This window comes from Notamacropus eugenii, chromosome 1 (assembly GCF_028372415.1).
Source record: "Notamacropus eugenii isolate mMacEug1 chromosome 1, mMacEug1.pri_v2, whole genome shotgun sequence".
NCBI classification, from domain to species: Eukaryota; Metazoa; Chordata; class Mammalia; order Diprotodontia; family Macropodidae; genus Notamacropus; species Notamacropus eugenii.
Window position 1 is genome coordinate 260,355,429 of NC_092872.1, and position 22,497 is coordinate 260,377,925.

A 22,497-nucleotide genomic window follows, 5' to 3' on the forward strand; every position below is an offset into this window, starting at 1 on the left:
ATTTAATGAAAAAGAGAGATTTCAAGCATTCCAGATAAAAAGATCAGAGTTGAATAGAACATTTGACATTCAAACACAAAACTCAAGAGAAGCATAGAAAAGGTAAACCTGAAAGTGGAATCATAAGAAACTATATAAAGTTAAACTGTTCACATTCTTATATGGGAAGGTGATATACTTAACAACTAAGAACTTTACATCATATTTAGGGCAGTTAGAAGGAGTCTATATTAGACAGAGGGCATGAGCATGAGTTGATTGTTTTGAAATGATCTCAAAAAACTGAATGGGTGACAGACAGATGCATTGGGAGAAGGGGGAAGAGAGACTAAAATAGGGAAAATGTTTTCACATGAAAGAAATTTGCGAGGAAGGACTTTTTTAGTGGAGGGGAAAATCAAGGATGGTGGTGGAGGACAGTGCTTGAACATCACTCTCTTTGAATGGATTCAAAGAAGAAAGAATATATACATATATACATAAGTTGGGTATACAAATCTTTCTTATTCAATAGGAAAACAGAAGAGGAAGGAGATAAGAGATCTGGTGGAGATAACAAAAGGGAGGGTGGATTAAGGGAGATGGTAGACAGAAGCAAAAAAAGATGTTTGAGGAAGAACAGGATAAAAAGAGGACAAACAGAAACAAATAGAATGGAAGGAAATACACAGTTAGTTATCATAATTGTAAATGTAAATGAACCATAAATGTGAATGTGAAACAGAAGCAGATAGCAGAATGGATCAGAAACCAGAATCCAACAATGTATTGTTTATAAGAGACACACTTGAAACAGAAGGACATACACAGAGTTAAAATGAAGGGCTGGGATAGAATCTGTTACTTATCAGCTGAAATAAGAAAGGAAGGGGAGCGATCGTAATCTCAGACAAAGTAAAATAAAAAAACAGACTTAATGAAAAGAAGAAATCAGGGTAACTACATTTTGCTAAAAGGTGCCATAGACAAGGAAGTAATATCAAAATTTTTAGAGCAAGTTCCTCTAATAAAGGCCTCATTTCGCAAATATGGAGGGAACTGAGTCAAATTTATAAAAATAAGAGGCATTCCCCAATTGATAAATGGTCAAAGTTTTCAGAAGAAGAAATCAAAGCAGGGGAGGAGCGAAGATGGCTGAGTAGAAAGACACATGTATGCTAGCTCCGAAACCACAGCCCATAAAATTCCTGTAAAGAAGAACTCCCAACAAATTCTGGAGCAGCAGAAGTCACAGAACAATGGAGTAGAGATTTCTGTTCCAGAGAGCCCTGAAAAACTGACCCGAAGGGTCTGTCACGCACCAGACCCAGAGCAGAGCCCAGCCCTTCCTTGGCCACATGGCACCAAGACAAGAAGATCTGGACAGGCTTCAGGGACACAATCTCCAGCGGCCGGCAGGTCCCTCCACCCACAGGTGACAAGGGTCGGTGAGAGAGTCTTTTTGGGTGGCCGAAAGGGGAGTGGGGTATCTCCATAACTCAGGCCCCCTCGGGAGGCAGCAGTGGGGGCGGCGGACTGGGGCTCCCAAAGCAGGCAGGAGCCTGGATCCATTGTTGAAGGTCTCCACATAAACCCCAGGAGGGAACTGAGTCTGGTGAGGTAGCCCTGCCCCAACCTGAGCACCTGAACTTAATCTCACACTGAATAGCAGCCCTGCCCCTGCCCAAAGCCCTGAGGCTAGGGAGCAGCATTTGAATCTCAGACCCCAAGTGCTGGCCGGGCGGATCTGGAGGCCAGGTGAGTGTGAAGAGGAAGCTCAGAAGTCAAGTCACTGGCTGGGAAAATGGCCAGAAAAGGGAAAAAAAATAAGACCACAGAAGGTTGCTTTCTTGGTGTACAGATATCTCCTCCCTTCCTTTCTGATGAGGAAGAACAATGCTTACCATCAGGGAAAGACACAGAAATCAAGGCTTCTGTATCCCAAACATCCAAAATAAATACTCAATGGGCTCAGGCCATGGAAGAGCTCAAAAAGGATTTTGAAAATCAAGTTAGAGAGGTGGAGGAAAAACTGGGAAGAGGAATGAGAGAGATGAAAGAAAAGCATGAAAAGCAGGTCAACACCTTGCTAATGGAGACCCAAAAAAAAGCTGAAGAAAATAACACCTTGAAAAATAGGCTAACTCAATTGGCAAAAGAGGTTCAAAAAGCCAATGAGGAGAAGAATGCTTTCAAAAACAGAATTAGACAAATGGAAAAGGAGATTCAAAACCTCACTGAAGAAAATAGTTCTTTCAAAATTAGAATGGAACAGATGGAGGCTAATGACTTTAGGAGAAACCAAGAAAACACAAAACAAAACCAAAAGAATGAAAAAATGGAAGATAATGTGAAATATCTCATTGGAAAAACAATTGACCTGGACAATAGATCCAGGAGAGACAATTTAAAAATTATTGGATTACCTGAAAGCCAGGATCAAAAAAAAAGAGCCTAGACATCATCTTTCATGAAATTATCAAGGAAAACTGCCCTGAGATTCTAGAACCAGAGGGCAAAATAAGTATTCAAGGAATCCACTGATCACCTCCTGAAAGAGATCCAAAAAGAGAAAATCCTAGGAACATTGTGGCCAAATTCCAGAGTTCCCAGGTCAAGGAGAAAATATTGCAAGCAGCTAGAAAGAAACAATTCAAGTATTGTGGAAATACAATCAGGATAACACAAGACCTAGCAGCTTTTACATTAAGGGATGGAAAGGTGTAGAATAGGATATTCCAGAAGTCAAAGGAAGTAGGACTAAAACCAAGAATCACCTACCCAGCAAAACTGAGTATAATACTTCAGGGGAAAAAATGGTCTTTCAATGAAATCGAGGACTTTCAAGCATTCTTGATGAAAAGACCAGAGCTGAAAAGAAAATTTGACTTTCAAACACAAGAATGAAGAGAAGCATGAAAAGGTAAACAGCAAAGAGAAGTCATAAGGGACTTTACTAAAGTTGAACTGTTTACATTCCTACATGGAAAGACAATATTTGTAACTCTTGAAACTTTTCAATATCTGGGTAGTTGGTGGGATTACATACACATACACACACACACACACACACACACACACACAGAACACAGAGTGAATGGAATAGGATGGGATCATATCTTTAAAAAATGAAATTAAGCAGTGAGAGAGAAATATATTGGGGGGAGAAATGGAATGGGGCAAATTATCTCTCATAAAAGAGACAGGCAAAAGACTTTTTAGTGGAGGGAAAAAGAGGGGAGGTGAGAGAAAAACATGAAGTTTACTCTCATCACATTTGACTAAAGGAAGGAATAAAATGCACACTCATTTTGGTATGAAAACGTATCTTACAATACATGAAAGTGGGGGAGAAGGGGATAAGCGGGGGGAGGATGATGGAAGGGAGGGCAGTGGGAGGAGGAAGCAATTTGAAGTCAACACTCTTGGGGAGGGACAGGATCAAAAGAGAGAATAGAAGCAATGGGGGGCAGGATAGGATGGAGGGAAATATAGTTAGCCTTACACATAACTATCATGGAAGTCATTTGCAAAATTACACAGATATGGCCTATATTGAATTGCTTGCCTTCCCAAAGGGAATGGGTGGGGAGGGAGGTATGAAAAGAAGTTGGAACTCAAAGTTTTAGGAACAACTGTTGAGTACTGTTCTTGCTACTAGGAAATAAGAAATACAGGTAATGGGGTATAGAAAGTTATCTGGCCCTACAGGACAAAAGAGAAGATGGGGACAAGGGAAGGGAGGGATGATAGAAGAGAGGGCAGATTGGTGATAGGGGCAATCAGAATGCTCGGTGCTTTGGGGTAGGGGTAGGGGACAAATGGGGAGAAAATTAGGAACCCAAAATTTTGTGAAAATGAACATTAAAAGTTAAATAAATAAATTTAAAAAAAAAGAAATCAAAGCTATCTATAGTTACATGAAAAAAATTGCTCTAAATCATTATCACTTCACACCTATCAAAAAAGACAAATGCTGGAGGGAATGAAGGAACATAGCTATATGAATAAATTGTTGGTGGAGTTGTGAGCTGGTACAATCATTCTGGAGAAAACTTTGGAACTATGCCCATAAAGGTATAAAACTGTTCATATTCTTTGACCTAGTAATAGCAATACCAGGTCTGTATCCCAAAGAGATCAAAGAAAAAATAAAAGGACCTACAGGTGCAAAAATATTTAAAGCATCTCTTTTTGTGGTAGCAAAGTATTGGAAATTGAGGGGTTATTGGCCAAATTTAATGGCTGAACAAGTTATGGCATATGATTGTGATAGAGTACTATTGTGCAATAAGAAATGATGAGGGGGTGTGGTTTCAGAAAAAAACATGGCAAGACCTACAGGACCTGATGCAAAGTGAAGTGAGAAGAACTGGGAGATCTTTGGTACAGTAAGATCAATATTATAATGATGATCAACAGTGAAAGACTTGGCCACTCTGATACATCAGCCAAGATAATTCCAAAGGACTTTTGATGAAAAAGCATCGTCCACTTTCAGAGAGAGAACTGATGAATTCTGAGTGCAAACTGAAGCATAATTTTCTCACTTTTTCTTTTTTATGATATGACTAAATAAAGAAATATGTCTTACATGTTTTCACATGTATAATTGATATAATTTCTGCTTACCTTCTCAGTGTTTGGAAAAGGGGTGGGAGGGAGAGAATTTGGAACTCAAAATTTAAAAAGAATGCTATAAATAAATAAATACATACATACATATATACATAAGCAAGCAAGTAAGTAAGTAAATAATCGAGGGAAAAGTTGAATGGGCTGCCTCTGGAAGTTGTCAATTCCCTCTCACTGGGGATACGTGAGCATGTATGTCTTTAATCAAAGATCAGATGATACCTTGTCAGAATTACCGTAGAAGGGGTCCTTTTTTAGGAATGGATTCAATTAGATGGCCAATGAGAGCCTAACTCTAAAATTCTGTGAAATCTTTAGGAATGTACGGATTTCCTCTGTTTGGATAGACTGGAGCAGCGTTCTCAATATGTGGAATAAAGACCTGGGAGTCCCGAAGATCCTTTCAGGGGGCTCATGAGATTAAAACTATTTTTACAATAATACTAAGATATTTTAACTTCTAATGTAATAAATACTGATAGGCATAATACACATAAGGAAAAACTCCTTGGGGTCCCTCAATAATTTTTAAGACTATGAAAAGTCCTGAGACCAAAAAGTTTGAGATTTCCTGGACTAGATACACTTCTTACTCGGCAGATGATCCAAGACTTTCAAGGGTTTCCAACAACTCAGCAAAATAAGTAGAAGTGGATTTAGCAGCAACATAATAAGTACCAGTCTGGGTTTTTATAGATAAACTTTATGGTGAGACTTCTGATACTGTATTACAGAACTTCTTAGAACATGTTTGGAGTCTGAGAATCCAAAGTTCTTCCAAGCCTAAGTGAGAAATCACAATGTATCATATTGACTTTTCCTGAAATGTCAAGAATCAGAAATGTTGAACTCAAAAGAATCTCACAAAGCCTTCTCATTTTGCCAGTTTGATGGAAGACTTTTCCTGTTCCAATAGGTGATACCTCTAGAAATGTATTCAATGGCACAAAGCATGCACCAGTTTTAGGACTATACTCCCTTTTAAAAATCTTTTCATTTCCCTCATTGCCTATTAAAATGAATTGTGCCAAATATCATGTCATGCCTGTCATCAGTGAAAACAGATGTGGTGAGAAGAGGGTTGGGCATGAGAACCCTGAAAATAAAGCACATTCCTGAGGGAGTCCATCAGTTTGAACAGCAACCTCTAAACACATCACGATGCTCCAAAACACTTGACATTTTCCTTGGAAGGTCTCTCAAAATATTATATGTATTTTGACAAATAGCCTCCTATCAACTCTGACAAACTCTCTTAGGGTGGGAAGATCTATTAAGGGACTATTGCAAATCCTAGACAGGTGTAACATATATTATTAGAATAGGGGCAATGGGAAGAGGAGAGGGATGGATTTTTACAAATGGTGCAGAGCTATTGTTAACAGAACTTAGTATCACACTGGTGTGTGAGCTGAGGAAGAGGAAAGATTTAAAAACAATTTCAACATCCCTTCTGGATTTGGAGTAAGGAACTGAGTTCAAATCCTGTTGACACTTATACAACCTTATCAAATCATTTAACCACTACAGACTTCAATTCCTTTTACTATGAAATGAGGAGGGAGGTAGCACGCTACACTGGAAAAGAACACTGGCTCTGCAATCTGAAGAGCAGGGTTCTAGTCCTGCCTTTGAGGCTTACTAGCCAAGACCTTGAACAAGTCCCGTAATTTCCCTCAGCCTCAGTTTCCTCCTTTGTAAAATAAAGGGGCATTCTTTGAGGACCCTAGTTCTATAACATCACGATCCTATGCCAGACCATTTCTAATGTCCACTCTAATTCTTGGTCTATGAACAAGAAATGTTAGAGAAATGGTAGAGCCCTGAACAAATAGTCAAGCTTGAAAGCAGAAGCAGGTTGTAGTTGCTGTGGTTTTCTGTTCTTTTTTAAGGAAGGGAGGGAAAGAGAGGGAATCAACTCCAGTGGTAATGTAGCAGGATTAGCGGCTATGGCCTTCAAAGCCAGAACCACTAGTCAACTGGAAACAATGACCACTACTATCAAGGCTGTGACATGACTAAACTAAGGGCAGTACTGGGCTGCCATGATGGCTGGATCTCCACCCTGGGTGCAAGTTGTGGCTGCTTTTCTAGTGGGATTTCTTGTTGGTTTTGGCTCCACTCATACATATATTGTGAATCATCTGGGTGTAAGTAATTCAACATTATCCACTGTATGCGACATTAAGGATCACTTAGCAATCATAAAGTTAGTCAGCTTACAGAGAGATGTAATGCCTTGCAAAAAGTTTTTAAACATTATTATGTATTTGTAACAGCCCACTGTAAAACATAAGAGGGAATAAAGGTCCCCAAAATATAAAAGAATTCATACAGCACCTTGTTGTGGTAACAAAGAACTAAGAAAAAAGTGGTTGGTCATCAACTGGGGAATGTGAAATAAATTGTGATACTTGAATGAAATGATGAATATGAGAAATAAAGACAAAAACTGGAATTGACAGAGCAAAGTAAGCAGAATGGGGAAAATAATATGCACGAATACAAGAGTGTAAATGAATAGAAGAATGAAACAAAACTGAGCACTGTGATTGTAATGACCACTTTTGGCCACTCAGAAGAGATGAGAAAATGAGTCCATTCTTCAGGCAGCTGGGTGGTGCAATGGATAGAGCACTGGGCCTAGAGTCAGGAAGATTTGGCACAAAGTAGGTGCTTAATAAATGCTTATTATTTTTTATTCCCTTCTTCTCCTTTCTCTTCTAAAATAAGACTCTCGGGGTAGGGTGGGGTGGGGTGAAAGGAAAACTAGGCAGGAGGCATATATGAAAATGATTGTGATATAAAACCAAAAGGCTTCAACACAACTTTTTTTAAGTCCCAACTATCAATTCCAAATCCATCTCCAAATAAATTGGCTGAAGTCATCAACTAGCATCTGCCCATAGCAAACACATTTATTTCTCTAAAAGTCAGATACACTTCCAGGAAAAGTTTTCAAAAAATGAAGAAAAAACAGGTAGAATTTATTAAATTTCTTTACAGACCACTGCCTGACTTACATTAAATTTTCTGTTTGCTTTTTCTGGGTCCATCTTAACCTTTTTTAAGTTGATGCACATTCCATTTTGTCTGTTTTCAAAGCTGTATACAGACAGACAGACAGACAGACATGCACTCACACATACATAACATATATGTATGTATGTATGCATGCAATCAACTATTAAGTGCAGATCCCCAACACGAGCTCATACATAATGACATCAAAGGTCATCAGATATTTTTATTCCAGTGTCTTTAAAATATTCTGCACAAAGCAGATCATATTAATTCAAGTTCAACTAAATGATTCCTGGTGTTACCCTGGCCTTTGCCAATGGGATCTTAATTCCAACATCCACATTCATAAATTCGTGGTCTGCCCAATTTTCAGTGAACTATGTTGAATAGCCAAGAACTGTCATATACACCAAAAACATTTTTTATGGTAATCACAATTATTTTACCATTCAAATTTTTAAAAAAAAGATTTTCAAAGGAAAAAAAAGTCATAGTTTAAGATTTTGGCTACTACTGGAAAACCTCCCTCTAAATGATTTCCAGACAGAGGAAATGCCATGGTATATCAGCCAAAGTAGCACAATTAGATTCACTATCCAGGCAGTTCACTAACATTTTGGTTTGAAAGCAGGTTATAACGAACTTCATGGTAGAAAGCACCCTTTATATTAATAATTAACATTGCTCACAAGTAATTCCTAGAAGTAAACACCACAAATGATTATCTTCTCAAAGGTTACCATAGGACAACCAGGATGGATTTGATCTTTTGGGCAAGGGAAGGAGCATATTGGGCAGTGGCCCCAAGGGATGACCTAGCCCAGGTACCTAAAAAATGTTCCCAACAATAGTAATGGATGATGAAAATAACCATAATCATTACCAATAATCATATCTGCACTGCACTAGAAATGGTAGAAAAAACTTTCTTCAAACCATGCTTATGCGATTATATAGTAAAAATAAGAAATAGAAGAAATAGCTCAAATGGTCTATTAGTATTTTGTTTAAAGAGTCAAGACCAAAGTCTCCAGCATTTTGAACAGATTTTCCATGAAGGATTCATGAGAAAACATGGGCAAGAACTGCACAAGATAATCACATTTAGAGGGCCTTCAATTTGTCACAGTGGAAAGAGTACCCACATAGATGGAACTACGAATCGAAAGGAAACAGTGACAATGAAATCAGGAACATCGATTGGCCAAATGAGCTTCTGTTTTGGATTTGTGTATCACTCCATCCTCAGAAAGTAAGGTTTTTCAGTTTCCAAGTTACCACGGTAGGTCTTTTAAAGTCAAAGGCTAGTTTAAAAGGAGAATTTTCTTGTAGTATAGTTTAGACAAAAAGACACAATATGCGCTCTTGCTAGCCCAAGAAATATGTTTTGTCACCACCAAGTACGTGCTAGTGATCCTCTTGTCATATAGGCTCCTTGAGGAGGGGGATTATTTTGTATTTTATCTTTATAAACTTTTGCTGAACACAGAGCACTGACCATAGCAGACATTAATAAATATTTGTTAAATTGAAGTGAATTAAACCATGAAATTGTTCAAGTAGCTTTCAATGACTTCTGAGTGCTTAAAAAAGGGGTCAGAACTTCAACACAACAAAGAAATGACTAGCAATAAAGCTTGAGAAAGTTTTGCTGGGGCACATTAATGTACTGTTGATGGAGCCATGAACTGGTCCAAGCATTTTGGAAAGTAGTTTGCAACTATGCCCACAAAGTTACTCAACTATGGATAACCTTTGATGCAGGGATATTGCTACTAGGCCTATATCCCAAAGAGATGTTGTGTTTGTCCTTCATTCTCAAAGAGGACTATGACATCAAGATGATGACATGACTTGCAGATGACTTTGATTGAGTGAAGGAGGGCCCTGCAATGTCACCAACCTCACTTTCTTCTCCTGAGCCATCTGGGTCCAGTGGCCTGATATTTATCAGGACGACTGGAGATGACCCAGGATACAACGTGAGACACCTTGACCTTTTCAGGCTAAGGTGTTACCACCAGGAATAGGACAAGGACTCATCTGTACAAAGACATTTTAGAAGCTCCTTTTATGGAAGCAAAGAACTGAAAACTAGGGGATTGCCCATCAATTAAGGAATGACTGAAGAAATTAGTCAGTGAAAGTAATAGAATGCCTTTTATTGTGCCATAAGAAATAACAAGAGTAACAATTTCAGAAAGACTTGGGAAGACTTGTATGAACAAATGCAGAGTGAAGTGAGCAGAACCAGAACAATTTATACAAGGAACAACAACTTTGGAAGACTCAAACGCGAATTGATGCAGTAACAACTATGATTCCAGAGGACCATCTCTTGATAGAGAATGAACTCAAGAGACAGAATGAGACAAGAATTTTTGGACACGGCCAGTGTGGGAATTGGTTCCACTTCACTCTATATATCTGTTGCAAGTTGTTTTTTTTTCTTTTTCCAGTGGTTGAGGGAAGGAGAGTTGGAGGGAAAGAAAATGAATGTCTGTTAAATTTTTAAAAAGATTAAAAAAGAGAAAAAAAGTTTAAAAAGTAATGATTTGTTTTAGACATACCACAGTACTTCCATTATTCATGTTATGCGTGTCTTTGTGGGCATGGGCACAGAAGTCTATGCAGGCAGTAACCCCAGAGAAAGGACGTCCATCCTTGCGACCAAGACGGCAATCCGAGCCAAGGTGTTCATTTTCTACCTGGAAAATAAGGTCAATAGAATGATCTGGAAGTGGCATTAGTTTTTGTGATGGAATAACTCTGAACTGCCTTATGACATCAGAAAAAAATCTTTTTTGCATAAAACAAACTAATGAACAGAAATGTTGTGCATTTACCATCTGTGCTACAGGAAACAATAATGAGAAGTAGTTTAGCAGCATTTTGGAAGATGTCTTCTAAGTATAAGGAGAGCAGCTGAGGACACTCATGGGACAGCGACAAAGGCTATCCACAGCAGACTTTTAGGCAAGAGTTCAAGCTGTTGTTATGCCTAAAGGCAGAGAAGACAGGTGCCTCTCAGGGTAGTGGCAAGAATGCTGAGCTTGGAAACAAGAGGCATTTGGTTTTGGATGCCACCCCCAGCACTTGGGAGCTGTGAAATCTGATAAGCAAATGATTTCATCTTTGTGAGCTTTACTTTGCTGTTCTGTTAAATAGAAAGAATAGGCAGGGACCTGCCTCACAGGGTTCTTATGATGCTTAAATCAGCTTGTGTAAATAGCAGTCATTATTGTGATACTAGAGCACACGGGTGAATCTCACAGGTTACTTATTTTGGGAATACTTTGGAAAATGTGCCTGTCATCAACAGAAAGTTCATGAGCCAGAATGCAAAGTGGTTTAAAGTCAATGCATTTAAAACCAAAACAATAATATTTATCATGAAGTAAAAGCATTTCACTTACTATTTCCTTTGCTTTTTATTTATTTTCTGTCTTCCTTAAAGTCACTTTTTCCTTCCTTCTAAATATAGCTCTGTCTCTCTCTTCCTTAGTCTACTTCCATTTTTTGTTTCCCTCAGACAGTTTTTTAAAAAAGACTCCACATTAGCAAGATTATTTTCTTCCTGCTTTCATCTTTCCAGGCTTTGCTTTTTTTAATGATGCTCTCTCTTTAAACTTCTTACTTTTATCTTCATTGTTTTTCTGTTCGCAATTACACATTTTCATTCTTTGCTGTTTTTCTTTTTTTTCATTTTATTTAAATTTTCCTTATCTCTATAATATTGTTTTCTTAACCCCTCTCTACTCTGACCTGCAAAAATAGTAGAAAATACAAAAACAGATTTGTTAAAAGAAATAATTTATTATCAAATGCAAAATGGCCTTGTTGGACATAGATAAAAAAATACTTCTTAGTAAAGTTATTTTCATTTCAATTTAGTTAAGTTTGAGAGTGATTGATCTTGATTAGGTATTAAAATTGAGCAGGGGACAATTCCCACAATGCCAGAAGGCAAAAGCACTGGAGGCCCTCAAAACAGATCTGGTAGAACTATCCTAAAAAGAAAGTCCAACTTATTGAGTTTTTCCTAACTCACATGTGTTAATAAGAACTTTATTCAAATGTAGGAAGTTAAAAGTGGATTCTCATCCCATAATTATCTCTGAATGAAATCTTTAAGACCCACCTGGTTTTGGAAAGCATCTGGAGCAAGTTTCTTATACACAGGAGCAACATCTGTAGCAAGGGTTTGCAAATTACTTTCAAGGCTTTCTTCCTGTGTGAAAGCATGATATGCATACATTGTTCACAATGACAGATGACAAATAAATTTAGAAGTAGGCAATGCTTCTCTTCCCCAAATGTTTAAGGCACTTGACCTCTTATTCTAAGAAAAGATGTTCCAGGAAGAAGGCACTTCTTGCACTGGCACCCATAATTCTGCATCTTCCTCAAACTGAGCTAGCCACACTGCCTTTTGGCTTCCAGTAAATGAAAATTCAAGGAACCTCAGGGATGCTCAGTGCTCATGTCACCATGGGTTCATATTCCCCATTCTGTCTACTGTCACCTCTGCTGGAAGTCCAATATAAAGAAAAAGAGCTTTCTTCCAACAGTGTCGGGAAAAAAAATAACACCTTTATTGAGATCAATTCAACTCTGCAGAAGATCAGGCTGAGTAGATTTTTGTAAACAAGGCACTTGATTAGTTTGTATTAATGCAACTTAGCATTACAGGGTAATTCCTTTATCAGTCAGAAGAATAAGAGAAGACAGTGAATAAAGAGGAATTCTTGGGTAGTTCTTTACAAACCATGAGTGGGGCTGCTGAAAAGAAGCTGTGATAACCAATGGATAAAAGCTTCTGTTTTGGGTTTTGAAAGCATTTCCTGACATAATTTAAGTAAAGCTAGTTAGTTATTTCATATATTTAAACATAAATGCCATTCTACATAAGCCCATTAAATCCAACCAGTCTGGTATTCACTCTCTGACAGGGGCATTAATGGGTGCTCTGTTGGAAGGCATGGTAACCCTCCATGACTTACTTTTATAATGATATTGACTCTAATTTGTTTAATGTGACCTATGTATTGTTTCTGGGTATTCTTTGTTTCTGATTTTTTTTTTTTGGCTGTTTTCTGCTACCGCTGATTGATAATTTTGGATAGGTCAAGAGCCTGAGCATTAGTGGGTTGTTTTCTTCTGTTCCTTTGAAAAATCGATAGCAATGGTGATAATTACAACTCCCATTTCAATAATGCTTTGTGGTTCCCCATACACTTTCCTCATAGTAACTCTTGAGTGGTGGTAGCACAAGTGCTATCATCTTCATCTTATAGATGAGGATTCTGAGGCTTGCGAAGGTCAAATGAATGGCCCAGGGTTACCAAGGAAGCGCTGAAATAGGAGCTCAAATTAAGTTTGTTTCACTGGAACTCTTTCTAGTAGACTTCCTTGCCTCAGAAGATATTAGCAAAGTAGCTTACATTGTCTTGTGATTTAGAGTGGGAAAGGATTTTAGAGATTACTCAACCCACCCCCCTCAACTTAATGATGAGAAAATTGAGGCCTCTGTTCTCTTCTCTTTGAAATTGGCCTTTGATTCCCCCTTTGCCTCTTTCCATGACAAGAAGTGAACTATTGGCTTTTTAAGGATTTTTTTCTGTTTTCCTTAAGCTTTAAAACTTTCTGTCTAGGCTGTGAATAAATGAAAATTCACATACTTTACTTAGTATAGATAACAAAATCAAATTTTATAGCAGCTAAAAGGATAGATGCATCTTCATAAGTATCCTTCAAAGGAGCCAGCACAGAGCCGTACAGATTCTCCCTTTCCTTGTACTTATTTTGTAAATATATTTTTTTAATTTATCTATGTACCATGGTTTCCTCCTCTGTAATGTAAGCTCCTTGAGGGTGGATTATTATTCTTTTTGTGTCTACAGAATGGTACCAGGCATAGGTGCTTATCAAAGGGTTGAATTGCAGTGAAAGCACTCCTTAGCACAGCATTCATTCTAAGATCTTATCAATATGAATATTCCTTCCAACAACAGGAGATTGGAATCCATCCCATGCAAGTCCTGTTCAACTCCTTTAACTCTGCCACCTGGAGTCAGTCCAACAAGTATTTGTTGTATTCTCTTCACACTATGGGGATATGTAGTTCATAGTAAGAGAGCTGCTATCAGTTATGCTATTGCTCATTGGGACCAGCCCATCTTTAACCCCCTCCCCAATATGCTTCTTTGTTGATACCTTTTCCACTGCTTCTCTTGCACAGTTACTAACTAGTCAGTCATGTGTTCCATCCTGCCCATCTGCCACGTCTTAATATGATGATCCTTAATTTCAATGCTTTGACAACTACAATAGTATTAGAAATAGTATCTTTAGGTGATTGGCAGCAGAGTCTTTAACAATGAACGAATATTGGTAATGTAGAAACAATTCTGTTGCCAATAATATAGTGAAACCATAACTCACTTGCAGTTTCTTTGGGGGTAAATTGCATTATGGGCAGTTTGTGACTTACATTTACTTGCTCACAGACCCCTTGTCACTGAGAGAAAGAGGTTAGTCATTTCATTTTGCCACTGACTTTACGTTGGGACTGAAAAAAAAGGTCAGTTTGTGACAGGGGATGCTACTTTTATGGGAAAGAATATGATAGAGGAAGTGTGAGAGTGACAAAAAATACTGGGCCAAGAGTCATGAAGTGTTAGCTTTAATTCCAAACCTGCCACTATTTCAGTGTGTAATCCAGAGCCTTAGTTTCTCTCTCTGTAAAATAAAGTCATAGGATTTAGATGTTTTCTAAGGTTCCAGCTCTAAAATTCTGTGGTTCTAGAAGTTGAGGTCATTTTTAAAAAGCTGAACCTGTTATCCAGAGATACTTCAATTGTGGCTGAATTTTCATTAATTCTAAAATGGCAACATTTGTACAGAACAAGAATTTTTCTGGACTCCCTGAAAGCACACTCTGTCTGTTCATTGGCGTAGCCCTTGGCAGGAGATTTACAGGCACACGGAACATCATTTCAGGGGCGTTACTGCCAGACTGCACTTTGTGGTCATCAAATACTCTACGTGGAGGTGTTGTCCCAACAGAAGAACCCCAAAATATTGAGTGAATGAGGAGGAAATGAAACACTTTTCTAGATACAAGCAGAGATTTACCAAGTCTTTAAGTCATCTAAGAATTATCCATCTACTCTGGGTTTACTTTCCATTTGTCTCCATATTTAAGAATTTTCATGGAGACTTGAGTTTATACCATGTTAAGTAGAGATGTAAATAACTAGATTCTTTCTTACCATTTTTAAAGTAAAAAAAACCCATGTTGCATGTCATTCTTCTCTATTTCATACTTCTTTAAATTTATGCCCCCTTCATTATGGACTCATTATTGCAGGTGCTATGATCAGTTAAGGTGTTGAAAAATTAATTAGGTCAGTAAAAATGAGCAAGCTAGGCTAAAAGAAGGTTTGGTCTGTTTGTTGTGAAGACTAGGAATTCTCTTACTTCATCAAGATAACATTCTAAGAAATACTAATTGAATATGCATAGGAAAGTCACACACACACACACACACACACACACACACACAGAGAAAACCTCCTCCCCCAAGAACAGTGTAGAAGCATTTAATGAATTAGTTTTGCTCTTTGCTCCAAATTTCCATGGTTTTGTGATACTAACTTAATAAGTAAGTTAGCCTCAGATAACAAAAGCAACCCCTAATTAATATTTAAAGATAACTTACTTCTTTGGGATCATCTGCAATTAATCGAAATCTTCTGGGGTTCTTGCTTCTTGCAAATTTACAGCCATTGAAATACATGCTCCAAGAGCATCCAAAGGAAAAGGATGCACCACAAGTTTCTGGATCCAATCCTTGGCATGCACAGGTACGACTACAAGATGGGTAAATACAATAAATAAACTGGTAAAGCCAGGTATCGCATTTGGCAAAAAGTCAATATGTGACCTAGACCAGTACTTCTTAAACTTTCCCCACTCAGGACCCTTTTTTGAGTTTCCTCAACATTGTCATTAGATGGCCTGAGGGTGTGCATAATACAAAATGCCCATGCTTTGTTTTCAGAACCAAGGCTGCAGTGAAGTTGCTTGATGCAACATGGGCACTGCCAGAAACACCTTTGATTTATTACATGTTTGATTTTTAATTAATTTTTTAATCATTGCAAATTCAGAAACCTTTTACTGTTGCCAAATGGGGTCACAATCCACAATTTAAGAAGCGCTGATAGACAACACCTAAGACGTACTTGGGTTTTAGGACTCTTCTTAAATTAATTAGCTTAAGAAACTCCAAAGATTAAAACAATTCTGAAGTACCATCTTATACCTATTAGATTGGCTAATAGGACAGAAAAGGTAAATGACAAATGTTGGAGGGGATGTGGGAAAAATGAAACTTTAATGCAGTGTTGGTAGAGTTGTGAACTGGTTTAACCATTCTGTAGAGCAATTTGGAACTATGCCCAAAGAGCTATAAAACCATACCCTTTGACCTAACAATATCCATTAGTTCTGTATCCCAAAAGAGATAAAAAAATGAAAGGAAAAGGACTTCTATGTACAAAAATATTCCCTATCAATTGGGGAATGGCTGAACAAGTTATGGTATGTGACTATGATGAAATACTATTGTACTCTAAGAAATGATGAGCAAGATTCTTTCAGAAAAACCTGGAAAGACTTGCGAGGGGTGATGCAAAGTGAAATGCATTGTGTACAAAGGAACAGCAATATTGTAAGATGATCAGCTGTGAATGACTTAGCTTTTTTCAGCATTACAGTGACCCAAGACAACTCTGAAGGACTTATGATATAAAATGCTATCTGTTCCTAGAGAAAGCACTAATGGTGTCTGAATACAGATTGAAGCATACTTTTAAGAATTTTATATTTCTTGAGTTTTTTTCTCTATACTTTCTTTTACAAGACTATTATGGATATGTTTTGCATAACTACACATGCATAATCTATATCGAATTGCTTGCCCTCTCAATGGCAGGAGGGAAGAGGATGGAAAGGGAGGAAGAGAGAGAATTTGGAACTTAAAGTTTTAAAAATGAATGTTAAAAATTGTGCTTACATGTAACTGGGGGAAAATAAAATACTAAATAAAAAAGAAACTCCACAGAAGCTAAACACATAGGTGACTTTGACAGCACTGAAATTTGAGACTATTATTTTGACTTTTCACAAAATTAAGGTGTTTTTACAATTAAAAACTAAAACAAAGCCAATATCCAGCTCCTCCCAATGAAAGAGCCAAGTAACTTCCATTCTCTGTATATTTCTCCAACACATGTATCATTATGTAAGGGAGGGAGGTAGTTTTAACTATTAGGCCTCCGTGGATGACTAAGAAACATTAAGTGAAGTGCAATAAAAACTCTGTTAAGAATGATAGCTGACTGGTTGAAGTTTTTGATTTATAAACATGCCTATTCTGAGCTAGAGGCCTTGAGTGCTTTCTGAGACTTCTTTGGAAAATTAGTCTTCATCTGGAAAAAGTCAGGCATCCCTGAAGAAAAAAAAATCTGCTCATCTGCATGAGAAGTTTTCCATAGTGACTAGTGATTATTTGTACATTCCATAGCAAAATTCAGAAGGAGGAAATGGTAGAAGTTTAAGGGTGTGCAGCCTTTAAATGAATTACTTCAAAACTGAAGGGAAAGATGGTCTAAAATAGTCTGGTGAAATGTGAAAATGGCTTATTTAGGGATTAGCAGGCATTAGAGTGAATCCCCTTTCCTTCCTGCCCCTAACTCTAAATGGAGAGACAAGGTGATGCTACTGGAGAAGGAGGAAAATGTAAGAAAGAGAGAAAAAGAAGTTGGAAGATTTGTTTCTGTAGCAAGTCTGGCTGGGAGACTGGATGGTTGGAGGAGCAGTCAGAGGAAGACAGAACCTAATACTAGAGGGAACAGGCTCTGGTTGTAAGAGACCCATTTGCTTCACAAAGGATAAATGAAAACTTCAAAATGCAGGTATTAAAGGAACTTAAGAGGGACCTCCCCCTTACCCCACCAAGTCCCCACAGTTGCCAACAAAAGATCTTAGGATCATAGAAGTTAGAGCTGGAAGTGATTATAGAAGTTATCTAATCTAATGTGCTCATTTTACAGATGAGGAAACAGAGGCAAAAGAGTTAAATAACATGTTAAAGCTCATGTATTAGCAGCCAACATTCAGACCCAGGATTTTCTAACTCCAAATTCCGTCTTCCTTCCTACACTTGGCTTGATTACTGTGGATCCCAGAAAGTGTTCTGGAGGTGAAAGCTGTCCTATTTAGAGGCTTAATTCAATAGTTAATTGAGTTCATGGACCTGGAGCTCTGGACTTCACATATTGATAGGATCATGGGTTTAGAGCGGGAAGGAACTTTAGAACAGGGAGATTTCAGGGTATTCATAAACTTCAAGGGGAAAAAATGATATCTTTATTTCTGCTTACTTCTAAATGAAAATTTAGCATTTCCTTCAATTATTTAAAAACATGACTTCTGAGAAGCTCTATAGGTTTTACCAAATTGTAAAAGTGGTCTAATGCTGGGGATGGAAGCTCAATTCCAGGTGGACAGTCTCCGGCCGGTAAAGGTGGGAACTTCTAAATCTTAGAGTTCTCACGAGACCCCCCAGGAAACGACTGGGAATCGAGGTGAACCAAGCTATCTCATGTATTTCCGCCTCTTCCCGTGAGAAACGTGATGGGACAGAGCTCTCCCCGCCCTCGAGATTGTCCCTGATCTGGGCACACTATTGTTATCTAACAGCACGGTATTCAGATGCAAACTATGCTGCTGGAGAGTTTAAGTAGGATCAGGAAAGCCTGAAAGTTCTCTTGGGCGGAGGGGCGCGGAGCAGACAGGACACAAGGCTCCGCTTTTCCTCTCTCTTCTCTCCCCTCCCCCTCTCTCCCCACTTACACTTCTGCTTCCAATCTCTTATTATAAGATCTTTGCCTCCTTGGGAGATTCCTTGCTCCCTCCTAAGGAAGAATTCCCCTGCACTTGTAACTAGACCCTGAAATAAAGCTCAACCCTTGTTCGACTCTGGAACGTCCTTTCTCTCATACGAGCATCCGGTTTGGCCAACCGAAGACCTCCGATAGAGGTAAGGGAAGACTCGGGTAGCCCTCAGGCCTCTAGGCCTGGCAGTCTAAAGCACAGAAAGGATCAAGAAGTCTTTCTTTAGAAAACCATGAAGTCCAACCCCTCTCAATTTACAAATGAAGAAACTGAGGGTCAGAGAAGTAAAATCAATTGCCAAAATCATACAGGTAGTAAGAAATTGGCAGAGACTGTTTTTGAATCTGTGGCCTCTGAGTCTGAATCCAGTGATTTAGTTAACAGAGTAGCCCATGAAACAAGTTTACAATTTGCAAGGTAAAATAGCTGAATGAAAATTGAGTTGCAACTAAAGAGAAAAAAACTCCACAATGAATGGAAGAATTAATGGAAAAGCATTTTAAAGGGGTAATTATGTGCATATCACTGTGTTGAGTCCTGAGGATACAAAAAGAAAAACAAGACAGCCTGCTCTCACTAACATCACATCTGAGTAGGGGTAGACAACACACATAGAATGTTTCAGATATAGATTATATGACAAGGTCCAGTGTCCCTCACGGCATAGAGACAAAGCAGGTGGTAATGTATTTTTAGTGCAACTTTCACTGATAAAACCATATCCATTTTTGATCTTGAATTGTGTGACAGTGTCAAAGATTTTGATGAGGAAAACTTTATTTTCTGGGTGGTCAATAGATGTAAGAGGTGGGGGGATCTGAAGAGGCAGTTGTCAGTTTCATTTCCAAAAGGGTTACTTCCCTGGATGACCACTGTAGGGGTGTTTCTAGGGAAGGGTTGGAAGTAGGACCAGCGCTCTGAGACACATACTGATCCAGGGCTTTACGGTACGTTGGTATTTAGTAGTTGGTAGTGGCAGCAAGGAAAGTGGGCCCCTTCTCCACAAGTTTCCCACCCTTGGTGATGGCTGTGTGGCCCAGTTTAAAAGGAAGATCACTGGTGGGTAAGAAAGAATGCTACTTTTTTAAGGGCTCTGGGTCCTGGGATAACATTAATGGGTTGGAAGGAAGGTTGTAGTTCAGTTGGTGGCAGTGGCTTGAAAATCCTGGTACTTGCTGCCTCCTGCTTTTCCCTCTGCTGCTTCAGCCAGGAAATTATATATCCCAAAATGGCTTTGAACACATTGGTCCAGAGAAAATGACTACCTTATGGAAGTCATAACAAATGCTCTAATCAAAGGCAGGAGCATGCAGTCCTACCCTGCAAGTCCCATCTCAGTTTTCATCACAAGCAAGATTATAAACCTATTTTGAAATTCAGGTGATGTAAATAAGACGTCACAACTTGTAAAAGTAAAAACACTCTCAGCCTGACACTAGAGGGCCTGGGGAAAGCCTTTAACATCTAAAAGAACACTGTACAGTGGAGAAAAGCCCATTTGGCTTTTGCCCAGAATTTGCCCCAGGGTCAGATACCCCTGTGGACTTGACTTCACCCATTACAGGAAAGCTCAGCATGTGCCAACTGTCTAATTGTGGTAAGAAGCAGGGTTGACGTTACAACTGTAATTTTTCAAGACCGAAGCCATCACCCAAACTTATAAATATACACAAAGAAGTTCCATTCCTTTAAATATTTAAGGAAATAGAGGAGTAAAGCATAAAGAACACAGGAAGTGAACCTAAGTCACTGCAGTCTCGTGAAAAATGCTCCCAAAGCCTCAGTCAGCAGCTCATTGGCATTCATTACTTCCACAATGGTTTTAATTGAGATATAAAGATGAAAAAAGCTCATGAAAGGAGACAGAAGCAAAGGGAAAGGAATGGAGAAGATGGGAAAGAGAAAGAAAAGAGATCTCTCTGCTTGAAATATCTATGTTGAAAGCTTAACGTATTTGACAATAGCATAGAGTCTATGCCACTCACCACAATCAGTATTTCTAAAATCCCAAGATGTTACTGACAATAAATATGGCAATCTTTAAGAAGACTGCACAAATTTGAAGAGTTCAAAATCAATATTAAATATATAAGAAAGGCTAAGAAAGTAGTTGCTAGTGGAAGCAAGAGAGTAAGAAATTTAAGGCTGCCATTGAAAAAGAACTGTCACCTATGACTTAAAAAAACCAAAATGTATCACTTCCTATTTTCTCACTCATATGTATGACAAGCTGCTTCCTTTCTAACAGAAGAAAAATATTGTGGAGTAAGGAACTGGGAAAAAACAATCTGGTTCAGTGAAGCACATTTCAAAAGTGAAAGGACAATATGAAGAAATGAAAGGGCTGCTCTAGCATCTTAAAAATAAGTAGAACAAAGTGGCTTCTCCCTTCAAGAATGGAAAAAACAATCATGACTAACTGGGAATAGGGCAAAGTTAAGAAGGGTGGTATCCCTAAGGGCTCAGGTACATGCTCTGAAAATACAGAAGGTAAAAGAAAACTAACTGGGTCTCCATAAATCAAAACAAGTCAATTAAATTTTGAGGGTTATTATTATTATTATTATTTTTGGAGAGAATCAAACCATTTCAAGTTGTGTAGAAAAAGAAATTTTAAGCAAGTTAGAAGCACAGGGTAGGAAAGAAAAAAATGAGTAACAGAAGAGATAATTAAGATGCTTGAAATGAGAAGGCTTCATTAGAAGACAAAATAGGATGGGTTAAAAAGCTCTCAAAAGAGAAGACCTAGGAAATTAGACAAAGCACAGGAAGAAGTAGGTTGGAGAATATAAAAAAATGAAGCTGAGAAATCTGTGGCAAAAGTTGCCTGTATACTACAGAGGAACACAATTAATTTCTCTTCCAGGCAGCCACAACACTCTCTTTGGGAACAATTAACACAGACATGCTCTTCATTAAAGTCCTTTCCACTGCCATTATGGGTAGCTGGAAGAGAAGAGAATCTTTTACCTTATCACAGGGTAGTATGACAAGAAGACATTTTTCTGAGAACAGTATTATAAAGACTTCAGTGTTTTAAGGATTTGTGATTTAATCAGTTTGAGAAGGCTCTCTTTACCACACACAAAATAATTCCTTGACAGTTTAGACAAGTATCTCCATTGGGTACTATGTCCACAAAACCTTAATCCTGTGGCTGCCAAAGTTATAGAGTTGAGTCTCTCCAAACAGTGCCATATCATGGACACAAAGCTGGTCACTGGACCCATCTGCAAAGCATTTCTCTCTTGGTATAATTTGACAGAGCTGGCAGAGCCTCTATGAGTTCAGGACAGTCTGTCTCAGAGTTAAGTAAGGTATCAGTTAGACTTTAGTGGTTGTCAACCAAGAATAAAGTATGGGTAACCCATGTGAATTCTGAGGGTCCTTATCCTAACTCCCATTCCCACCAGTGCATCTAGTCCCTAGAGTATGGCTCCCTCTCAAAGGTCTAGGGATACCACAGTAGGATCAGAGGTGACTCTAATGTAATTATGTTGAATGCCCATTGGTATGCTTCCCTGAAGACTACTATTTAGCAAGCATTTAGTCAGCCACCCTTAAGTGTGTTTTCTTTGAAAAGGGTATTGTCACTCAGGGGGTACAATAAGAACAACTAGTGCAAAATATCCCCCCAAACATGTGAAACATTCTCTCTCTCTGAGTACACTGCAAGGGGAAAGTGGGCTCAATCTCTGAGAGCATGTTTAACAAAGGGTTAACTCACAGTTCCTCTTTCCTTTCATTCAGAAGTCCTCAAGTAATTAATTCCCCTTAAACATGGTATAGTCTCTTTGCTAGGCTCACAATAGCACTGTGAGTATAATGGATATCAATGACACCTTCACCACTACTGCCAGTTGATTTGGGCACATGCTTGAGGACACCAATGGG

The 22,497-nt window shown here is 38.4% G+C and overlaps 1 protein-coding gene across 3 annotated transcripts in view; it reads right to left on the reverse strand.

The window, feature by feature from the left end:
* The window catches only part of TET1 (tet methylcytosine dioxygenase 1), a 172,011-nt gene that overhangs the window by 19,577 nt on the left and 129,937 nt on the right, over positions 1–22,497 (reverse strand). For all 3 annotated transcript variants that reach the window (XM_072628780.1, XM_072628779.1, XM_072628781.1), the window contains 3 exons: positions 15,362–15,512; positions 11,780–11,869; positions 10,209–10,346 (listed from right to left, as the gene is read on the reverse strand). In XM_072628780.1, the coding sequence (XP_072484881.1) occupies positions 10,209–10,346; positions 11,780–11,869; positions 15,362–15,512 (379 nt within the window). The remainder of the gene's footprint in view (positions 1–10,208; positions 10,347–11,779; positions 11,870–15,361; positions 15,513–22,497) is intronic.